At 42.1% G+C, this 18,917-nt stretch overlaps 1 protein-coding gene across 2 annotated transcripts in view; it reads right to left on the bottom strand.

The window, feature by feature from the left end:
* UXS1 (UDP-glucuronate decarboxylase 1) overlaps positions 1-18,304 on the bottom strand; it is an 80,901-nt gene extending 62,597 nt beyond the window's left edge. For both annotated transcript variants that reach the window (XM_088445980.1, XM_088445981.1), the window contains exons 1-2: positions 18,038-18,304; positions 1,374-1,401 (exon numbers count right to left, since the gene is read on the bottom strand). In XM_088445980.1, coding sequence (XP_088302106.1) covers positions 1,374-1,401; positions 18,038-18,131 — 122 coding nt within the window. In that variant the 5' untranslated portion in view covers positions 18,132-18,304. The remainder of the gene's footprint in view (positions 1-1,373; positions 1,402-18,037) is intronic.
* Positions 18,305-18,917: the final 613 nt, after the last annotated feature.

Genomic DNA, 18,917 nt, shown 5'->3' with positions numbered 1-18,917 from the left:
TGCTCATTAAATATGTAGATACACTGCAAATTAGATTTACTTGTAAATGCTCTATTGAAATGTCACAGATGCCACCATCAGCACAGACATAGGATTGTATCTTACTCCATATCTAAATACAAATGTTATTTAATCGGTGAACCTAAATTGAGGACTCCAGAAGATTTGGTGCTCTGATGGAATCCGTGCCCTTTTCCACAGATTTATCATTAATTTAACATAGTACCAAATCTGGTATGTTTTGTGGATAGCATTACCAGATATCCATTGGCATCGTGTTTCTAAAAAACTATACTGCACAGACTATTTGTTTCATTTAGCAGACTTCAATATTCTTTGAGAAAGTCCATGGCTCCGATTAAGGTAATTCTGCAACCCACAACACCCCAGGGTTAGAGAGAGAAGTATTTGCATTGTACCAACAAGTGTACCATATAACCCCCTTTCTTTAACTAATTCCAAGTTAGAAAATGAAGTTAAAATTGTGTTTGCTGGGCATCTGCCCAAAATAGTATATGCAGGGTGGATGCAGAAAGCATTTTGGGGTTTGCATTGGTGTTTAAATCTGTTTGAATCAAACGAGATAAGCCCTACACAGGGGACATAAGTGTGAGGTTTAACTGCCCGAGATTCCTTCAACTATATATCTCATCCCACAAATTTCATCACACAATGTGCATAAGAAAACCAGTAAATCCCACAAGCAAATGAAGGTATTATATTTAGTACCGCCAGTGGTAAAGTGGCTAGAAAAATACTGGGATAAAACACAGATTATTTACAGGAGTTAATACAGCACATTTTAAAAGAACGAACAAACAAACATGGTGTGTTTATATGTAAATGAAAATCAGTGAATTGGCAAAAAACTAAATAAAAAAAACACAATTAGTTCAAATGTAAGGTTTCAATAAGTACATGGCATTGACCTTTATTTTTGTTCTTGTCACAAGGTGTGTGTATAAACATTTTGCAACTAAAGCTTTTTTATTCCTTAATTCTTCTAAAGCTTATGGAACTAATTTTAGCATACTTTTTTTCTCCCTTAATGTTCATATTGGAGCAAAATCCCTTTCCGAGATGGATCAGCTTGAAGAAGTTTTGGAAAATCCCTGCTCCTAACAAAAGCATCCAGTTTTATTCCTGATGCTATGCTAACTGATCAATATTAAAATGAAATAGAATAGAAGCTATATAAAAAAAAAAGTGAAAAAAATAACAAACAACAAAAAAAACAAAACACATTGTTGGTTACAATATAGTAAATGTAGTGACTGTCTAAACATACTCTGTATAGCTTTAATATGGATAATTCTAGATTGCATTTTTGTAGCACATTTGTACTTTAAATAAAATAACAGTCATAAACTTACCTCATGTTGACAACATTTCCCCAAACAGCTGGAGAGAAAAATAAAGAAGAAATAAATGAAACCATGATGCTACAAATAAAATACAGAACTACAGTATATACAAAGGCAAATTAGTTTTCATATCTCTTCATTTTATTTGTCGGTCCCAGGACTGTCAGTCTAGCAGTTTGCTGCTAGCTTGGGTTTAAAAAAAAATGGTTTTATTTATTGTGACCACCACCACAATTATTTTTCTGGAAAGAAAGGTACACAACAAGCTTCCAAGAGGGTATGTAGTGTCACTTGCCGACCCAAAAATATTCTAGTATACTGCATAGCATAATGAGGACAGTAAATGCCCCTTCTATAAAAATAAATATCAATTAGCTTATATTGTGGACTAAAAAAAATAACCAACTATGATGGTTTAGATGTTTCTGGGTTTATATTGGCTTATTTTAACCTGGCATCAAGCGATTTCCAGAACTTGTATTAGCAAGCCCAACCAGTCACACTCTCCTTTCTAGATAAATTTTTGTGTGTGACCTATTTAAATAGAAATGTTCTATGGGCCTGATTCAGAGATTGATGCAGTTCACATCGCTGATGTGTCTTTAGACACATCAGTAATGTGAAAATATGCCAAAGCAGCAGGTGGTGTCTGAGAAGAAAAGACGCCTCCTGACAGCATCGCAGATCCAAGTGCCGAGTTCGAAGACACAGCATCTGATCATCACGACCATTGTTCGCAATGGTTGCAGCATCGGCCACCTGAGAAAGCCAAAGGCTACTCAGAATGGCGGTCTTACCTGCATAGCCGCAAGCCCTGGCCCTCCCAGAAAATGGGGTGACACTCCCCCATTTACATGAGCGCAGATCGACACCACCCACTTCCCACCCCCAAGTGGCCCGATCATACCAATTGGGCTGTGGCTTAGGGAACTGCTGGAGATCTTGTAGATGGAGGCCTGCACATGTGCATGCACACTCCTCCCACCATCGGAGATGTACACAAACCATCAAGTTTAATATTCCGGTTGATGAGTCTGGCTTATGTCTGAAAGGGGTATAACAGTGAAATTGGTACAATGAAATGATAAATACATGTAACCCTGTTTTACACTAAGGTAAATATATGCAGTACCTCCACCCAAGCTTAGTGTGATGGTAAATTGGTATGTAACCTAGGCCTGCTTGGGAAGACCAAATCTCAGTTACCAAAGAATAGTACAAGTGTTGCTTTATTATTTATTTCTGTATTTTTACATTTCTTATTTGGTTTTCTAAAGACTCTACTCTCACCTTCTCCGTTTTCAAAACAGATAAATAAAACCAGCAAAACCTGTATGCTCATTTATCTTTCAAAGTAAAACTATGTCAATTTCTTAGAATCTCCACACCTAACATATATTACTGACAGAAAGTGTATTAATTCTCTCAAATAGTTAACACATTTCTAGACATACAATACTGCAGTAGTGTAATATATTACCATTTAAGGTTGTAATTTAATACTATAACAAACTTTACTGTTGCAGAGATCACTCAGCATCACAGAATGATGGATATGAAAAGTTTTGCCCATTACTCACTCAAAGTAAACGTCTATCTCCTTATATGCCATAGGGTACAATAAATTAAATAAATAGTGTATTATTGTACCGGGAACCTCTATAAATAATGTGTCCTTACTCTTGGGAGTATAATGTCCACTGAATGTATATAAACAGCTGGTATTCTCCTGTGATAGGAATTCTTTAAGTACTAGTTCCTTTTTTTTTTTTTCATTTCATGAATATTTTCGCTATAACTCCTTTATTAATAGTTACCGATATGTGTAAAGCCAAAAGAGGTCGTTATGAAGCAAAATTTACAATCTGCTCTTCAAATGGCCACCAAGCATAGTAAGTCTCTGCTACTAAAGTATCATTCAGCAGTGCTGTTGCTGTTAAATTATAGAAAATGGTAATGGTGCACACACATGGTCAGATATGAATGATAATGATTCAAAAAATCGTTCATATCAGAAAGAAAATTTGACATGTTGGCCTGCAACGATGAACGATGCGCGTTCCCGCATGTCAGATAATGACACCCGACATTGTCTGTGTTTGCAGTCAGATTTTGACGATTTCATTCATTTTAATAGTCTGAAATCACTCAAATCGTTGGTAAAATGGTTCATCTGACCGTGTGTATGCACCATTACAGTTACCAAGTAAGGCCCGTATTCATTCATTTATGGCATTAATATTGCCATGCTGCTGGTACCATGTATGATATGGGTAAAACCGAGCGCGGACTAATTTCATTTATGTTTCAAAATTTTGCCTTGTGCTATCATGGCAGCTTTCAATTAAGGCTATAAAAGGCCTAGTTGGGTGTGGCTAACAGCCAGCCCCTGTATAGATGTGTCCCTCTCTATCTAGGAGGTGAGTACATTTAACTGCAATGTAATGATGTGCTGGGCATATATGCTAGCGTTAGGGACCTGCAGAAAAATGGGGTCCCTTGATGCTGGGCTGCAGGCTTAAGTGCTTTGATCAAATCATGACAAAATCCCCTTTGTTTTATTTGCTGCACACATATATAGATTTGTAGTATATTATTGTTAGCGCAGATAGCAAAAGTTTTTCTGTTTTGTATACATTTATGGCATTAATATTGCCATGCTGCTGGTACCATGTATGATATGGATAAAACCGAACGCGGGAATATTTCTTTTCCGTATTCAATTAGAGTAGAAAAGGTTTCCCCTGTACAACTTTCCGCCTCCTTCGCTTGTTTCAGAGGCGAAAACTTTTCGTGCACGTTCCCCCTTTTCAATTCCAAACCATGCAAAAACGGCAAATGCAGAACAGGCGGAAAGCACTGGCAGAAGTGGGGAAATCAGTCTGTACCCCAAAAAAAGATGCACTAACAAAGGGAATCAATGTAGATGTGTACAAATACCCCTAATAAAAGTGTTTGCGGTACTTAAGTGGTTTAAATTGCTTGTTATTAGCGTCTATACAAAAGTGGTGAAGAATGGCATAAAGCAGTATTTTTGGTTGAAAATAAGTAGTCCAGTCAAATTTGGGGTACTTGAAAATGGGTGCAAGCATATTTTAATGTTTCTAAAGTGAACTTTTAAAAAAATGTCCAAAACGCACCTGCAATCCCAAAAACACCTGACCCATCCTTGCAGACCCCCAAGAAGTCTATTTTGCTAGTGTTTATGCTTGTCCCTCCACTTTTTCGCCCCTAAAACGAAAGTACTTTTTTGGGGTGTTCTTAGGTTTTATTTTTTTGATAGATTTGTCCTTTGAGGGACTGTCCCAAGGGTTCTGGGTCGTTTCCCCAGCTTTGCACCCCAAAATAAATGACTTTGCACTTCTTTTCTCCGGCTATTCAAAGGCGAATATTTTTCACCTATTACATTGCCTTGAGTTTCTGCTTAGGTGAAATCCGTCTGGAATTGAATTTGGAGATAAGTTCCAACCAGGCGAAAAGCGGCAATAGGCAAAACTTTTTTGTCGATTATGGCTTTTCGCCTCAAATTGAATACGGCCCTATGTGTCCATTTAATCTTTCTGTAAATAGTATCCTTAGCTTCCTGTAATATCTTTGGCAATGTCATTAACTTTTCCTCCATATAAAGGGATAATGTACTGACAAGAAAAAATATTTAGTCAGTACTATTCAAAAAGACAGAGTGATAACAGATGACTCATATCCCCAGGGAATGGTTGGTGGGTATGCAACCAAATTTTGGATTAAGAAATGCCTTCCGTAAAATACAACTCTGTAGCTTAGCTATCTGCCAATGTTCCTTTCTCCCCCCAGCTCTAACAGATACTGTACAGGGCTATGCCTTTGTGGTATAAAGCTGTACAAGCTGAAACAGTTATATCCAAATTTCCTTTCTGCCTGAAGAGTATGATAAGTAGTGATTATGCTTCCATTCCCGTTAGATCAATAAAATCCTGGTAGTAGCCTTGCAACGTTCCTCTATACAGGTTGAGTCTCTCATATCCAAATATTCCGAAATTTGGAATTATTTTGGAATGACAGATAATGAAACCTTTGATTTTTGATGGTTCAATGTACACAAACTTTGTCTAAGGCACAAATTATTAAAAATAAAGTATAAAATTACCTTCAGGCTGTGTGTATAAGGTGTATATGAAACAAATTAAATTTAATTTCTGTACACAAACTTTGCTTCAGCCACAAAATTATTAAAAATATTGTATAAAATTACCTGCTGTCTGTGTGTATAAGGTGTATATAACACATACACACAGAATGCATTTATATTTGGGTGTTATTCCCAAGATATTTCATTATGATATGCAAATATTCCAAAATATGGAATATTCCATTATCCAAAATATCCCTGGTCCCCAACATTTTGTATATGGGAAACTCAACCTGTATTATCCTATCAAGGGATTATAAGGGCAATACACTTGTTATAACTCTGGGCCTAATTCAGACCAGCTCGCGAGCATAGGATGCTCGCAAGCGGGTCGATGGTGCCCTAATGCGCATGACGGAGGGAGCTCCGTCGTGCACATGCGCGAGACCCGGCGAGCGACAGCCAAGCTGTCGCTCCGGGTCTCGCACCAAAGGGGGCGTGCTGTCGATGGTGACTTTGGTGGGCGTGCGGGCGGCGTGGCTGCCAGACGGAGGCGTTCCCATGGGAACGCCTACCGTCTGGGTTCGGCCCCACTGACATCAGTAGTGATGTCAGTGGGAGTGATTTTGGCTCGTGATTTTGGCTCTGATAGAGCCAAAATCACTCCTGGGCTTGCGGCAGTGAGACCCTACCGCAGGGTCTCGTCGCAAGCCCAATGGTCGCGATGGTCTTGACCATCGCGTCCATCATCATGGACGCTCGCTATAGCTGTGGGTGGTAACCCACAGCTATGCGAGCATCCAAGAGACCATCATCATGGACGCTCGCTATAGCTGTGGGTGGTAACCCACAGCTATGCGAGCGTCCAAGAGGCCGCTCCATTTTTAGGTAGGAGGGCCCTGATTCAGAGCGAGCGCTCTGGTCAGAGCGTCCGGCTCGGAATCAGGCCCTCTGCTCACCCCTTCCACTTTAAGGAGCTCCTGCTCCTAATGAATGCATGCAGCTGTCAATCAATTCTTAAACAACCCAGCCTCCAATAATTGTACATGTTTCCTGCCTGGTATGTAGTCACTGTCTTTCACAGCAGATTGGCCAGGCTCAAACCACCATTGCTCCCTAATGGTTTATGAGCTCCAGGACCAGTTCCAGCCCTGTGACTGGCGACTCCTCAGGCCACCTCCTCCGTTCCAAGTCACCTGACTTTACTTCACATCCGGCTCTTAGGGGACAGTCAGCCACGCTGCTGCTCATTGATTTAGTTATTACTCAAAAGAAAACAAAAATGCAGAGTGCTTCATACTTATGTGTGGAAATGTGCAAAGGTAGAAATCAAGCAATCAACACAGCCAAATAAGCCAAAAGTAAAATTGTTTTTCAGAACTAAATCCTGAAAATCACATGCAAGAAAAGATTTAAAGCACTCCACTTTAAAAATCCACAACTTTTCTAACACTTTGAGCTGCTGCATCAGAACTCTCCTCCAGGATCCTGCTAAGCACAGCAATATGGGTCTGATTGAATTGAGCACACTGTTTAGTCCGACAGTTACAAGTTAGAGAATGCCGGTTCTTGCGACAACCTTTTAACTTGGGTGTTCAGCCGGAAAACAGCCTTGCGGCCGGCATTTTAGTCGGATTTCTCCTCACACCCTCAGAGGTGCGAGAAGAAGTCACCTTAACAGCGTTGTAGATTGAATCGGCCCCAGTGAAGGCACCCACCAAAGTACTATTATTGGGAAGGGAATAAGGCAAATACATTTTTAAGAGAAACACCCCATCATGTTGGTTTACATGAGTGCTTCCAGGGGGACTGTTAGAAACACTTTGTTTATCCAAATAATGTGTTTTTTGCTTTTCTTATTTTTCTAAGAACATTAATTAATACACCATTAAAATCACAAAGGCACATGTCAAAGTAAAATATCGGTAATACCCCTTTTACACTGACCTGAAATTTTTTGTCAGTGTAAACAGATCCACTTGGGTACAGGGACCCAGGGATCCAACTCGGGTAGCTTGCAGGGTTGGCCACGGGTCGTTCCCATGGCCAGGTCACTGCAGACCTGGCTTCGGTGTGGCCGGCTTCAGTGGCGCTTGGAGATTACATCATCTCAAAGTGTCCACTTCAACGCTGGAAAAGCCGGGTCACTGCAGACGGTGCCAATCCGGGTGCCGCTGTGTAAAAGGGGTCTGTCCCGGGTCTGATCCGGGTTAGAAAAGTGTTCCAAATCCCGGGTCAGACCTGGGACTTTGGTGTAAAAGGCATATTACATACATATGACATTTTAAATGGTACAAAATGTCTGATAGGTTAGTGCAACTTGTATTTTAGGCTGAGTGATAACTTGCGGGTACTGAAGAACACAGTATACATTAAAATAAATATGTAACAGGTGTGCAGTTGTTCAAAACATTTATCCTGTCATTTATTTGCCCAATTCAAAAATAGAACCATGTGCTGAAAGATACTGCTCGCCTGCATCTGTAATTTATCAACCTTTTCAACACTCCTCTATGACCTATAGGTAGAAAAATGCTCTGCTCCTGAACTTCCTACTTATTTACTACTGTATTACAGTTAACTGTGCCAAAGTCATTAACTGGTGTTAAGAAAAAAAAAAAAAAAACCTTCTCACTTATTAATTCACAACATATTGCAAATGTAAATCAAATGGGAATCTCAGTGGTGCAGAGCAGTTTGTACTAGTTGGAAGAGGTCATGTTGGGGCGTGAGCTGCCAGTCAACTGTAGGATGCAACATAACCTTTTAAAGCAGCCAGGGAAGATAATGAGCTCTACAGGTGTTGTCCCTAACACCCTGCCCAAACCCCTAGAGACATAAAAATCGGGGTTTATGACTTCCATGACGTGGGAAGGGGGGGGGGATTTTTTAAATTTCAAAATAGGTGGGTGAAAAGGGCTAAAATGTCCCACCTCCCCTGTGCAATGTCCTGACTGAATATTAACTGTGCTACGATCAAACACCAAGGGGCATATTTACTAAAGTGAGAGTTTTTAGAAGTGGAGATGCTGCCCATAGCAACCAGATTCTAGTTATCTTCTAGAAAGTGCTAGTTAAATGTTAAGTAGAATCTGATTGGTTGCTATGGGCAATATCTCAATTTCTAAAAACTCTCACTTTAGTAAATATACCCCCAACTGTCATCCCAAGTGCTGACAAACATCACTGGAAGTTGGTGTGGCTCCCCTATTTGAATAGTAAGGGAAGGAAATGTGTTACTACAGCGGTGAGGGAGGAGGAATGTTGAATGTGTTACTATGGGGGAAGGGAAGGAAATGTGTTACAACACTGACAAGGGAGGGGAATGTGTTACTACAGGTGTGAGCAGGGATAATGTGTTACGACAGAGATGAGGGAGGCGAATGTGCTTCTACAGGAGTGAGCAAGGTTAATGTCTTACTACAGAGGTGAGGAAGGGGGATGTTACTACAGGGGTGAGGGAGCGTAATGTGTTACTACAGGTGTGAGGGAGGGGAATGTGTTACTACAGAGGTCAGGCAGTGGAATGTGTTAGTACTATAGAGGTGAAGTATTAATGTGTTAGTGAAGTGGTGAGATGGAAATGGAAACAGTAAATATCTAAGGTTTACCCGGGTACATTAGGTACTATTAAATATAATATTTTAATTGCCGGTTAAACAGTTTTGACCAATGTGGTTAAAGATCACCAGCCAAATTGGAGTTTTCACCTTAGGGAAGCCTCATGTGATTGTCCCGACTCTAATTATGTGCAAGTTTTACCAAAAATCTCACACCTGCGGGGTATTTCACACAGGTGCAAGATTTGTGGTGTTCAATTGGGTGCAGGGTTTTAATTTTTTTGTTTTGAGCACCTCCAGAGCAAGTCTCATTTTCTCCAAAACCCATATTTCAAGGAAAGCATGTCGGCACTTGCTCTGGAACCCTTTGGACACCTTCCTAACGACTAATTAAGCAATTGAACGTTTCCAATTATCTTAATTAGTCCTTACTCACCTTCTCCAGCTCGTTTGTTCTCCTCCTCAGTCTCTTTTCCAGTGTCCCCGACAGCGTCGATGGAGTGGCCCATATGTACTACCCACAACCCTGCACACACTATTGCCGCTAACCCTGCGCCTGCTCCCCACACACGCTACTCACATTACTGCTGTTAAACCTGCAACCGCTCACAGCCTCTTCAGCAAAACAAAAAAAATAAAAAATCCTCTCCCATGGGATTTTACCTGCAAAAAATCCTGCTATAAATTTTTTTAACTGGATACCGAGGGCATCAGGAGCGCGCGTGCCCGTGGTTATCCAAAATTTGTTGCAAGGTCTGCAGTATTTTTGCATAAAAAGTAAACATGTTCATTAAATAAAAATTACTAAGTTGTTTAAATTTAAAGCACAAAACAACAATAGACATCAGAGGCAGCTGGCCAGCTTAGGTGCAATAATTAAATTGGGTGAATAGCAGTCCTATACTGTGGAGTCCTCTATGCTACATGAATCATCAAATGAGATGTCCATATTAAAAAAGGTAAAGTAGATGTGCTTGTCTTTTTATTTTTAATGTGTTATCGTTTTGAAACAAACTTGTAGGGGTAAATTTACTAAGAATCTAATCTGGACAAGTTTTTTTTTTTTTCAACTCGATTATCGACGAAACTCGGGAGATTTCAGACTCCTGAAACTCGCAAATTTACAAAGAAGTGAGTTTAGCTGAGAGTGAGATGGCCGATGGTGAAGCAGATCGAGATATCTCCCCCGAGTAGCACGTTTTGCAGGAGATCTTATACTCACCTCCATCCTTGCGCTGGTCTCCGTAGCATACTTTTGCCACTTACAGATATGTGATATTGGATCATTTTCCTCAACAAAAAAATACAAATAAAATAAATGAGTAGGTCTAATTTTTTCATCTCGATTGTTTGATTTGGTTCTCTTTATCTACTTTTAGGACTTGTGTGAAAATCTGAGGTAGTTTTAGGCCAAATTTCAGCAGAAATATAGAAAATTCTGAAGGGTTCACAAACTTTCAAGCACCACTGTACATCCCCCCTGCTGTATGTTCCTATGCCTCGTGAGCCATACAGTTATATACCTACTGTATGTTCTTACATCACATGAGAATTTATAGATCACCTCGCTGAATATTCCTACACCTCTTGAACCATAGAGTTAAATATCACCACTGGTAATGTTCCTACACATCCTGAGCCAGTTATAGATCACCCTGCTGTATAATACTACAGCTCCTGAATCACAAAGTTGCTGCTTACCCCTTTATTGTATCACTAATTTCTCACAGACCAACAAGAGGAAAATATGCCCATTGTATACTCCAGTTTTCTCCTTCCCACTTCTATTCTTTCTATAGAACATTATGCCACCAATATTTAGGCCAACCGAGTCACCACACACTCTAGGTTGCAGCTCTGATATTATCCTTATAGAAATATATCAAACATACTTTAAGGCCACTGGGATGGGAGTGTGGGGCCCAGGATGTCAGTATGGTTAATAATTTTTCATATAAATTGATTTGCGAGTAACAGACAATAGGCACGGTGGTGACCCATGTTTAGGCTGTAAGAAATAAGTTTTAAAAAATAAATGTGTAAAAGAACCAATCCGAATAGGTGCTTTTCATAAGCAGAGAGTTTAATGCAAACATTTACTCTAAGCAACTTGACTGAAATGAATGTGTTAATCTTAGGTGCTCATTTCTCACAAAAAGTAAAACCTAGGGGGAATTAAATTAGCTACAGGCTGATTCCCCAGGACTATTCAATTAGCCCCGAAGGCAGCCTAAAAAAAAAAAATTCTTGTTAATGAATGTGTGCCGCGACCTTGTTAGCGCATAGGTCCGTGAACTTATCAAAGATTCTATGTGTTAACGCAAGTTAACACATTAATTTAATGGATGTTAAAAAGGGGCTGGACTTTTAATAATCCTAGGAGTTAAAGCCCGAGGTTACCACCCTTTTTCACCCCCGTTAAATTAACAGGGCTAATTGAATTCAGCCCTTAAGCTGGACACCTGTCCAATGTTCGGGAGATCCGACTCCTAACCAACTGGTCTGCCCGACATTGGACAGGTGTGTACCGTAGCTTCGGTCCCAGCAGCCCCAACACACCATCAGCGTGGTGGCAGTGTGGGATCTGACGGGATCCTGCACCGTCCGCCACTGCTTTGAGATGATGCGGGAGATGGCAGCAGGACTGCTGCTGGACGCGGTTGGCATGGCAGCAGCGAGACTACTGCGGAAGGCAGCAGCGCAGCTTCCCATTTAAAAAATGGCTGCATTTTTTCTTAATTGAAGGTGACCTCAGCGAGCCAATCACGGCTCACCACGTCATCGCCCCGCCCCCTTTATCAGAATCAAATTTATTGGCCAAGTATACAATCATATGCAAGGAATTTGACTCTGGTTAACTGCTGGCCAAGTACTCACTTAACACGACAAACATACATTCAAATGATTTTCGGCATGCCTATATTCTGTGTGCGACTGCAGGTGTATCTGCATACGAAACGCTATGTTACAGCCGCTGAAATGTAGCGTTTCACATGCAGTTACACCCGCAGTCACACACAGAACGTAGGCATGCTGCATATCATTTTAATCAGCAGAAACTGCTTGTGCTATTTGCATCGCTGTGCGAATAAGACGCATTCGAAGGTAAAAAGTTGCACGAAAAGACGCTTTGTGCTACAGAGTCACGCCACGGAATGGTGCGACTAGATAGGCTGTTTAGAGCGCAAGGAGGCTAGATGTATGAGGACACATCTGTAGGGAGAAAAGCAGAGGGGAAAGGACACATCCTTGATGAGCCCCGGTACTAATCCTCCGTTCACTTGAAGTAAACTCCTCCATTTTCACATACTGCTTCCCGTCCACCAAAAAAAAAATCTAAAATTAAACAACAGGTAGATACCAGAACCCCCAACTTGACCAATTTTGAAAACAAAATTTCAGGAACAGTGTGTTGAATGCAGAACTGACTTATATAAGCCAGCGCGAGGCAGTGGGTGTCAGTCTGACGATGGATGGGGAGCGGTGAAGAGCTCCTGAAGATAGAAGAGGCCGGGGAAGTTCTGGATGGGCGGCAGCCATGTACAAGAGCTTAAAGGCTGCCGTCCTCCGGGTGAAGACGCCGTAAAAGTCCTGGGGGAGGCAGCGGCCATGTAAAAGAGCTTAAAAGGTCTCTGCCCCCCAGGTGAAGGTGCAGCAAAATAAATGAAAACATTCAGTGTTCCGTTTTTATTTTAATATTTCTTTTACAGGGGTACTATAGGTACCAACAGGCAATTTATGCCCCGCCTGCTGGTACTTGTGGCACTCCAAGTAACAGCAAGCGGGGAAGCTTACTGGGACTTTTAGTTCCACCTGTAAAAGACAATATTAAACTTTTACTAATGGACTATCAACTCGCCACCCACAGCCCAGGGGTGAAGGGGATAGCCCCGGGCTTCAGCTCTGGCATTGGGTGCCCTGCAGAGGGGGACCCCTTTATTGGGGGCATCCCCACTTCTCCAGGAATGCCCAGCCCGGGCTGACTAGTTAAGGGGACGAATGCTTTGGCCAGGTGACCCCGTCAAGTTTGTCCCCTGGCTGTGGCATTACCCCCCCCCGTTAGTGGAGCCCAGTGCTTGTCCTCAGGAGAGGGGGGGACTCCATTTTATTATGGGGGTCCCCACTGTGAGGATTGCCAGCCCTCGGCTGACCAGTTTGGAGCTGGGGAATGGTCTGGCAGGGGACGCCACACTATGTCCTCCTGCTATGGCATTACCAACTCGGCTGTTTCAGTCAGATGTTGGTTTTTCCACAGATTTTCCTGTACCAGAACAGGCTCATAGGTCCAGAGCTGGTTATGCTTTTGGGAGGAACCCCATGCCATTTTTGTTTAAAATTTTAACTATTACATTGCTTTTAACCCTAAGAAGCCTCCACAGATCATAGTGATCTGTGCAGTTCTTTTTTTCCATTCGTGTTTTAGGTTCTAATTGCATTCGGTTTTTAACTGGAAAAACAAAACCGAATGCATTTACACCTGCCAAATCCAACTAACATCGAAGTCGACTTTGAAATTGACTTCAAATAACTAATTTAATAAAGGCCCCCATACACAGTGCGATGCAAAGTTGGTAAGATGTGTTATACGATTGCCCTTGAAATTCTTCCCTTGAAATTTTCATAAGATGTGGTGAAATGGTGTACGATTGAGCATTACGATCATAGGATAAGATGCATTGAAGTGTATCACATTGTACTCAAAGGATTGTAGATCGCTCTGCAAAACCATCTGATCTGCGATCCAACTAGAGGACGGCGGGGACGCGCATCGGGGTCGCAGAAGACACAAAAAACACCTATTTTCACAAGACTGGTCTGTACAACCTGTTGAATCTGTCCATATCGGGTAAAAAATCTTACCGTGTATGGGCACTTTTACTCTCAGTAAAGTAGAAAGTCGGTTTCAGTCGATTTAAATCGACTGCAAAATCGGACTTCAGTAATTGTACCCAATGGTCCCTTCTCGTAAAATGAAAGCAATTATTATTGCTATACTAACATACAAGACTGTAATGTTGCACTGATGTTATACATGGGCACATACATTTCATATCATGTAGTTTACAAGCCAGAGGTGTTAAAAAAGAACATTTGGGGGGTATTCAATAAACCTCACGGTAAATTGCAGTCCCGGAGCTATTGAATTAGTGAGGATTACTCCGCGCGCGAGTTCCCACAGTCGGACTGAACCTGGCAGGTGTGTTTCCGTGCGAGAGTCGCGAATTTTCCGTGCAGGAAAAAGGCTATTTCATTGAATAGCCCTTCCCCATGCCACAGGGATTTTGGCTAGCAATCAATTACGGGGTAAACCCAGCGGATAGTTGAATACCCCCCTTAGATTGCAAAATAAACATTTTAAAATATACATACACTAAAGGCTCATACACAGTAGACGATGTGCTGAATGAACGATATTTGTGAAAGATTTCCCTTGAACTTTCTGTAGTGCAGGACAAACGATATAGGGTGTACACACTGATAGATATCTTTGCCACATCTCTGAAAAGGCAATCCTTTACTATATCGTCAGTTTGGCCTGCATGTACGGACACAACAAAAGACATTGTTAACGATCCGCGGGAATGCGCATCGGTGGTCGTTCACTGCATACATACTGAATGATATATCGTTGAACAATGTCGTTAACCGATAGATCCGTGCAAAGTGCTGGCATCTATGGGTTTCCCCACACGTTAAAATGCAGAGTCTGCACTTTAACGCAGATTTTCCTTGCAGAAATCCTGCCTCTTGAGTTTACACATACTCAAAAAACATCTCAAACACGGTTACCAAAACTATAGTCCCAACCGGGACTTTGTACAAATGTATGTAAAATTCAATCAGAAAGTGCAGGGTCACACTACCCCTCATATTCGGCAGTTGATTAGAAGTAGTGTAAACCATATCATATTGAAAAAAACACTGTTGCCGACATAAGGAGCCCCACACGAAACTTCATAAAAAATATAGGTCACAAAAATATTATTAATGTAAGAGGTACGAGGTATGGCTACCTCCTTGCCCAATACATAAACACTGTGGCGAAATATTTAAAACTATTCCAGAAATGTATAGCATCAATAGCTTAATTTAAATACATCAGTTTGCCCCTTCTGTGTGACCACCTCTGTATAAGAAAATTTAGGAAGGTCAGGGTAGAGAGACAGGATGTAGTCGGCATCCCGGCATACGGGATGCCGATGGTCGGGATCCCGGCAACAGTACCCCGACCGCAGGCATCCCTAAGGTAAGTATCGGGGTGTTAGGAGGAGGTTAGGTTGCGAGGTTAGGCAAGGTTTAGACACTGGGGAGGGGGTGTTAGGTTTAGGGTACAGGGAGGGGGAGGTTAGGCTTAGGCACTAGGGGAGGGGCTTAGGCACTGGGGAGGGAGGGATAGGGTTAGGGGCTAGAAAAACACTTACCTGTCTTTCCTATGGCTGTCGGGATGCCGCTGTCGGTATTCTGACCAGCAGCATCCCGACAACCGGGATTTCATACCCAACCCAGAGAAACTGCTGATCCTAATTCTGCTGCTCCTCACCTTGCCACTGGCCATCTGTGAGGTGTGAGAGATTATTGGAGAGCAGGTTCTTCAATCTTCAGATAGTATAAACTGCTTTACGCCGCCTATGGAGGCTTGTGAGCAAGAGAGATCTTTCGACCCCTCTCCTGCAGCCTCCGGCCGGCAGCAGAAGCTGACACTGTGCGCATGCGCAGTGTCAGCTTCCACAGGATAAGTCTTTCCCATACGTGAAAGACTTCTACAATTTGCCGAGGATATATCTTGCAGGGACAGCGGTTACCGCAACCACTGTACCTGCAAAATATCCCCACTGTACAAAGCAGGGGGATTTTTCATTGAAAATGAAAGTATCCCCTCAAATAGGGATCCTTAATTATCACCTCAGTTCTACCATTATTAGCACATAGTTGTAGAAGAATAAAAAATAATAAAAGACTACACATTTTGTATTTGTTAAGGTTAGAGCCTTCGCATAAATATTTACATTTGATTAAAGAAAAATGTACTGAGTAACTCTTTCCAAAGACATAGTAAATCTGCACCTGGTGCATTTGAAGTAGATGCCTATATAGTGTTCTTTAACATTAAGACAGATGATGGTATACATCTACACAAACAGACCCATTTTCCTAGTTTTGCACAGCATCAGTGACACTAGTAATAACTTACATATTTAATTAACAAAAACAAAAACAAATGATCTATTGTTTTTCATGATAATTTGCATTATCTTTAAGCAAGATATGGAAATAGTTTTTCTTTTTTTTTAAATTCACAAACATTAGATAGGAACCAAACTAACGTGCCCCAAAATGCACACAGGGCCCGATTCAACAGTGGACACAAATGTAATCGCATCTGCAATCGCTAACAGATCGAAGTTACTAAAATATGCTAATGCTTTCCAAAACACATCCAAGCATAGGGACACCCACTGCTGCCTTCTTATATCCGTACAACATCGGTACCATCGACAAACAGCAGGCAGCCATGCTTAATATGCAGCAGGCCTCATCAGCCGCAGACTCGGCAGCTCTCCTGACACACAGTGAGCACTCGCGCTGCAAAAAAAAAATCGCAATGCCTAATTCATGCACGCCCATGAAACGGCGATTAAACGGTCAGACACGCCTGCATTTTTCTAGCCACCCCTATACGCTGACTACCTGTCACTCACTTCGCGAGTGGATGCTTTGTGCGGCGGTAATTGCAATCGATGCATGTGCAGTGCGACGAATAATCCCTCAAACTGTGTGACCATTGGCATTGCGTCCGCTGTTGAATCAGGCCCACAGTTGTCTCCTTAGGTTACTTAATACACTCAGAAATCCAGTAAATGGAAGAAGAGTGGGAGCAGATAACTACAGAGAATTCTGTTATAGGATGTACTAAATACACCATGTATTGGTCATGTGATATAATATACAAATTAAATAAACATAATACGTGATAATCAACAGACCTTCATTACAGGTCATACTTTCAAAACAAGCCCCCTACAGAGGCATTTCCATTACAATTCCATGTAATACATAAAGTGAGAAAGTTAGAAAACTACCCGTGTGCATGACATATTCTTTTACAACATTACCTTTCTTGTTTTGCTTTATGAGAATGTTATTTCTTTTAAATCTCCATATTGGTACACTACTTATGTGCATGTTCACACTTTTCCTTGGAAAATACTTTTTAGGTAGTGCATATCTGGGGTTTTCCAGCCTCTCTCATCTATATGTTATTTACTACTTAAGGCTTATAGTAAATGTACTGTATGTGTATTCATTAAAAAACAAAAACAAAGCCCATGAGTGAAAATAAAACATGGTCATTGTCTTGTGTAATACAGTGTCGCAATCTAGTATAAACCATGCAAAAGTACAGTAATTCACAAAGCTGGACAGAAAAAAGTGCCCCTAATACTTAGCAAGCCATAGTACTGACTTTCCCAGCACAGCTCACACTGGCTCGGATTGGGGGGAAAAAAAAACTTCCAGCTTGGCACCTCATTCAGCCGTGAGTGAGCTGGTAGTAATGAGGTGGGCTAGGTGGGAAGGCTGTATGAGGAAAAGGGGTGCTTTGTGCTCCAGTACAAGACGTCATCATGTGCCCTGCTCCAGTGTGGTGAGGGGGGAGTACAGACTCTTGCTGCCATACCTACTGTATAGCCTGTACAGAGATGGCACACAGCAGAAGGCCTTGGGTGCTATGCCAGGCACATGTATACGTGTATAGCACTGCTCCTGCTTGCAGGGTGGCTGCACAATTCCTGGTACTCTGCCCTACACAGTGCCTACATCGTTATATTCCACATCCCTGTCTCACAGAGGGCACGTGTAGTAGCGCTGCCAGTGTGGGAGAGGGGTATGTAAATGGCACAGAATGGGCAGCATTTGGCAGTACACTGTCCACACAGGGATGAGACAGCAGGTACTAGCCGCCCCAGGCTGCACTACACGGAATGAATGGGCGAGCGGGCACTCACAGGCTACATAGGCGATCAGGGCGAGTGCAATGAGCAGCTTCATCATCCTCCTATTGATTGCAGTCAGCAGGCGGTGCACTCTGTTCCTCACCATCACCGGCCGTGCCGCGTTCCGTACCCAAGCTCACAGCCGGGGACATGGAACCCGGCGTCACAGTCAGATCCCGGGGAAGGAGGAAGCCCAGGAATATAAAAGGACAGCACTAGTGAGTTCCTGCCCGGCCAGGACACAGCGCATGCGCAGGACTGTGCAGCACTTCGTACGCTCCCGGTACGGGAAGAACAACAAATATGTTTCCTGCGCATGCGCACTCCCAACTCGCAGGTCCCTTGCCACGTGATCTCGACGGCTGCTGCTGCGGCTGCTTAGCCTCTCGCTGCATAGCATAGCCATAGCATGGCAGCAACGCAATGCTGCTGCCTCTACCAGCTTCCTCTGCTAGGCTGCTGCTCTACCACCTGAGCGCCTCTTCTAATAGCTGTGCAGGGGAGTGTGGAATTTATATGTTTTCTAATCAATGCTAACTTACTATAACCTAGAAGATGATAGTGCTTTTTACCAATAAATATTTTAAAATTATTTCTGGAGTCTACTATTGAGTCGATTCATCTCGGCAGGGCGTGTCCATGACAATGGAGTACTTGACCTACGATTATCAAAATTACATTTATACAGAATCTTATTATACCCATTTTGAAACTCCTTTACGTAACAGTTCTATACGGATACTGGTTGTAATGTGGTAAAGCAGGTCGTGAGTCAGTGGCGTATCTATAATGGGTGCAGAGGGGCCCCGCACCGCACACACTGCACCCATATTATTTTAAACTTACCTGTCCGTGGTCCCGCATCCAGACCCTCCAACATTTCCTAGTAAGA

Source organism: Taudactylus pleione, unplaced genomic scaffold (genome assembly GCF_031769625.1).
Source record: "Taudactylus pleione unplaced genomic scaffold, aTauple2 ptg000391l, whole genome shotgun sequence".
NCBI lineage: Eukaryota > Metazoa > Chordata > Amphibia > Anura > Myobatrachidae > Taudactylus > Taudactylus pleione.
Note: the sequence above shows the minus strand (reverse complement) of the source record. Positions and strands in the feature narration are given on the sequence as shown.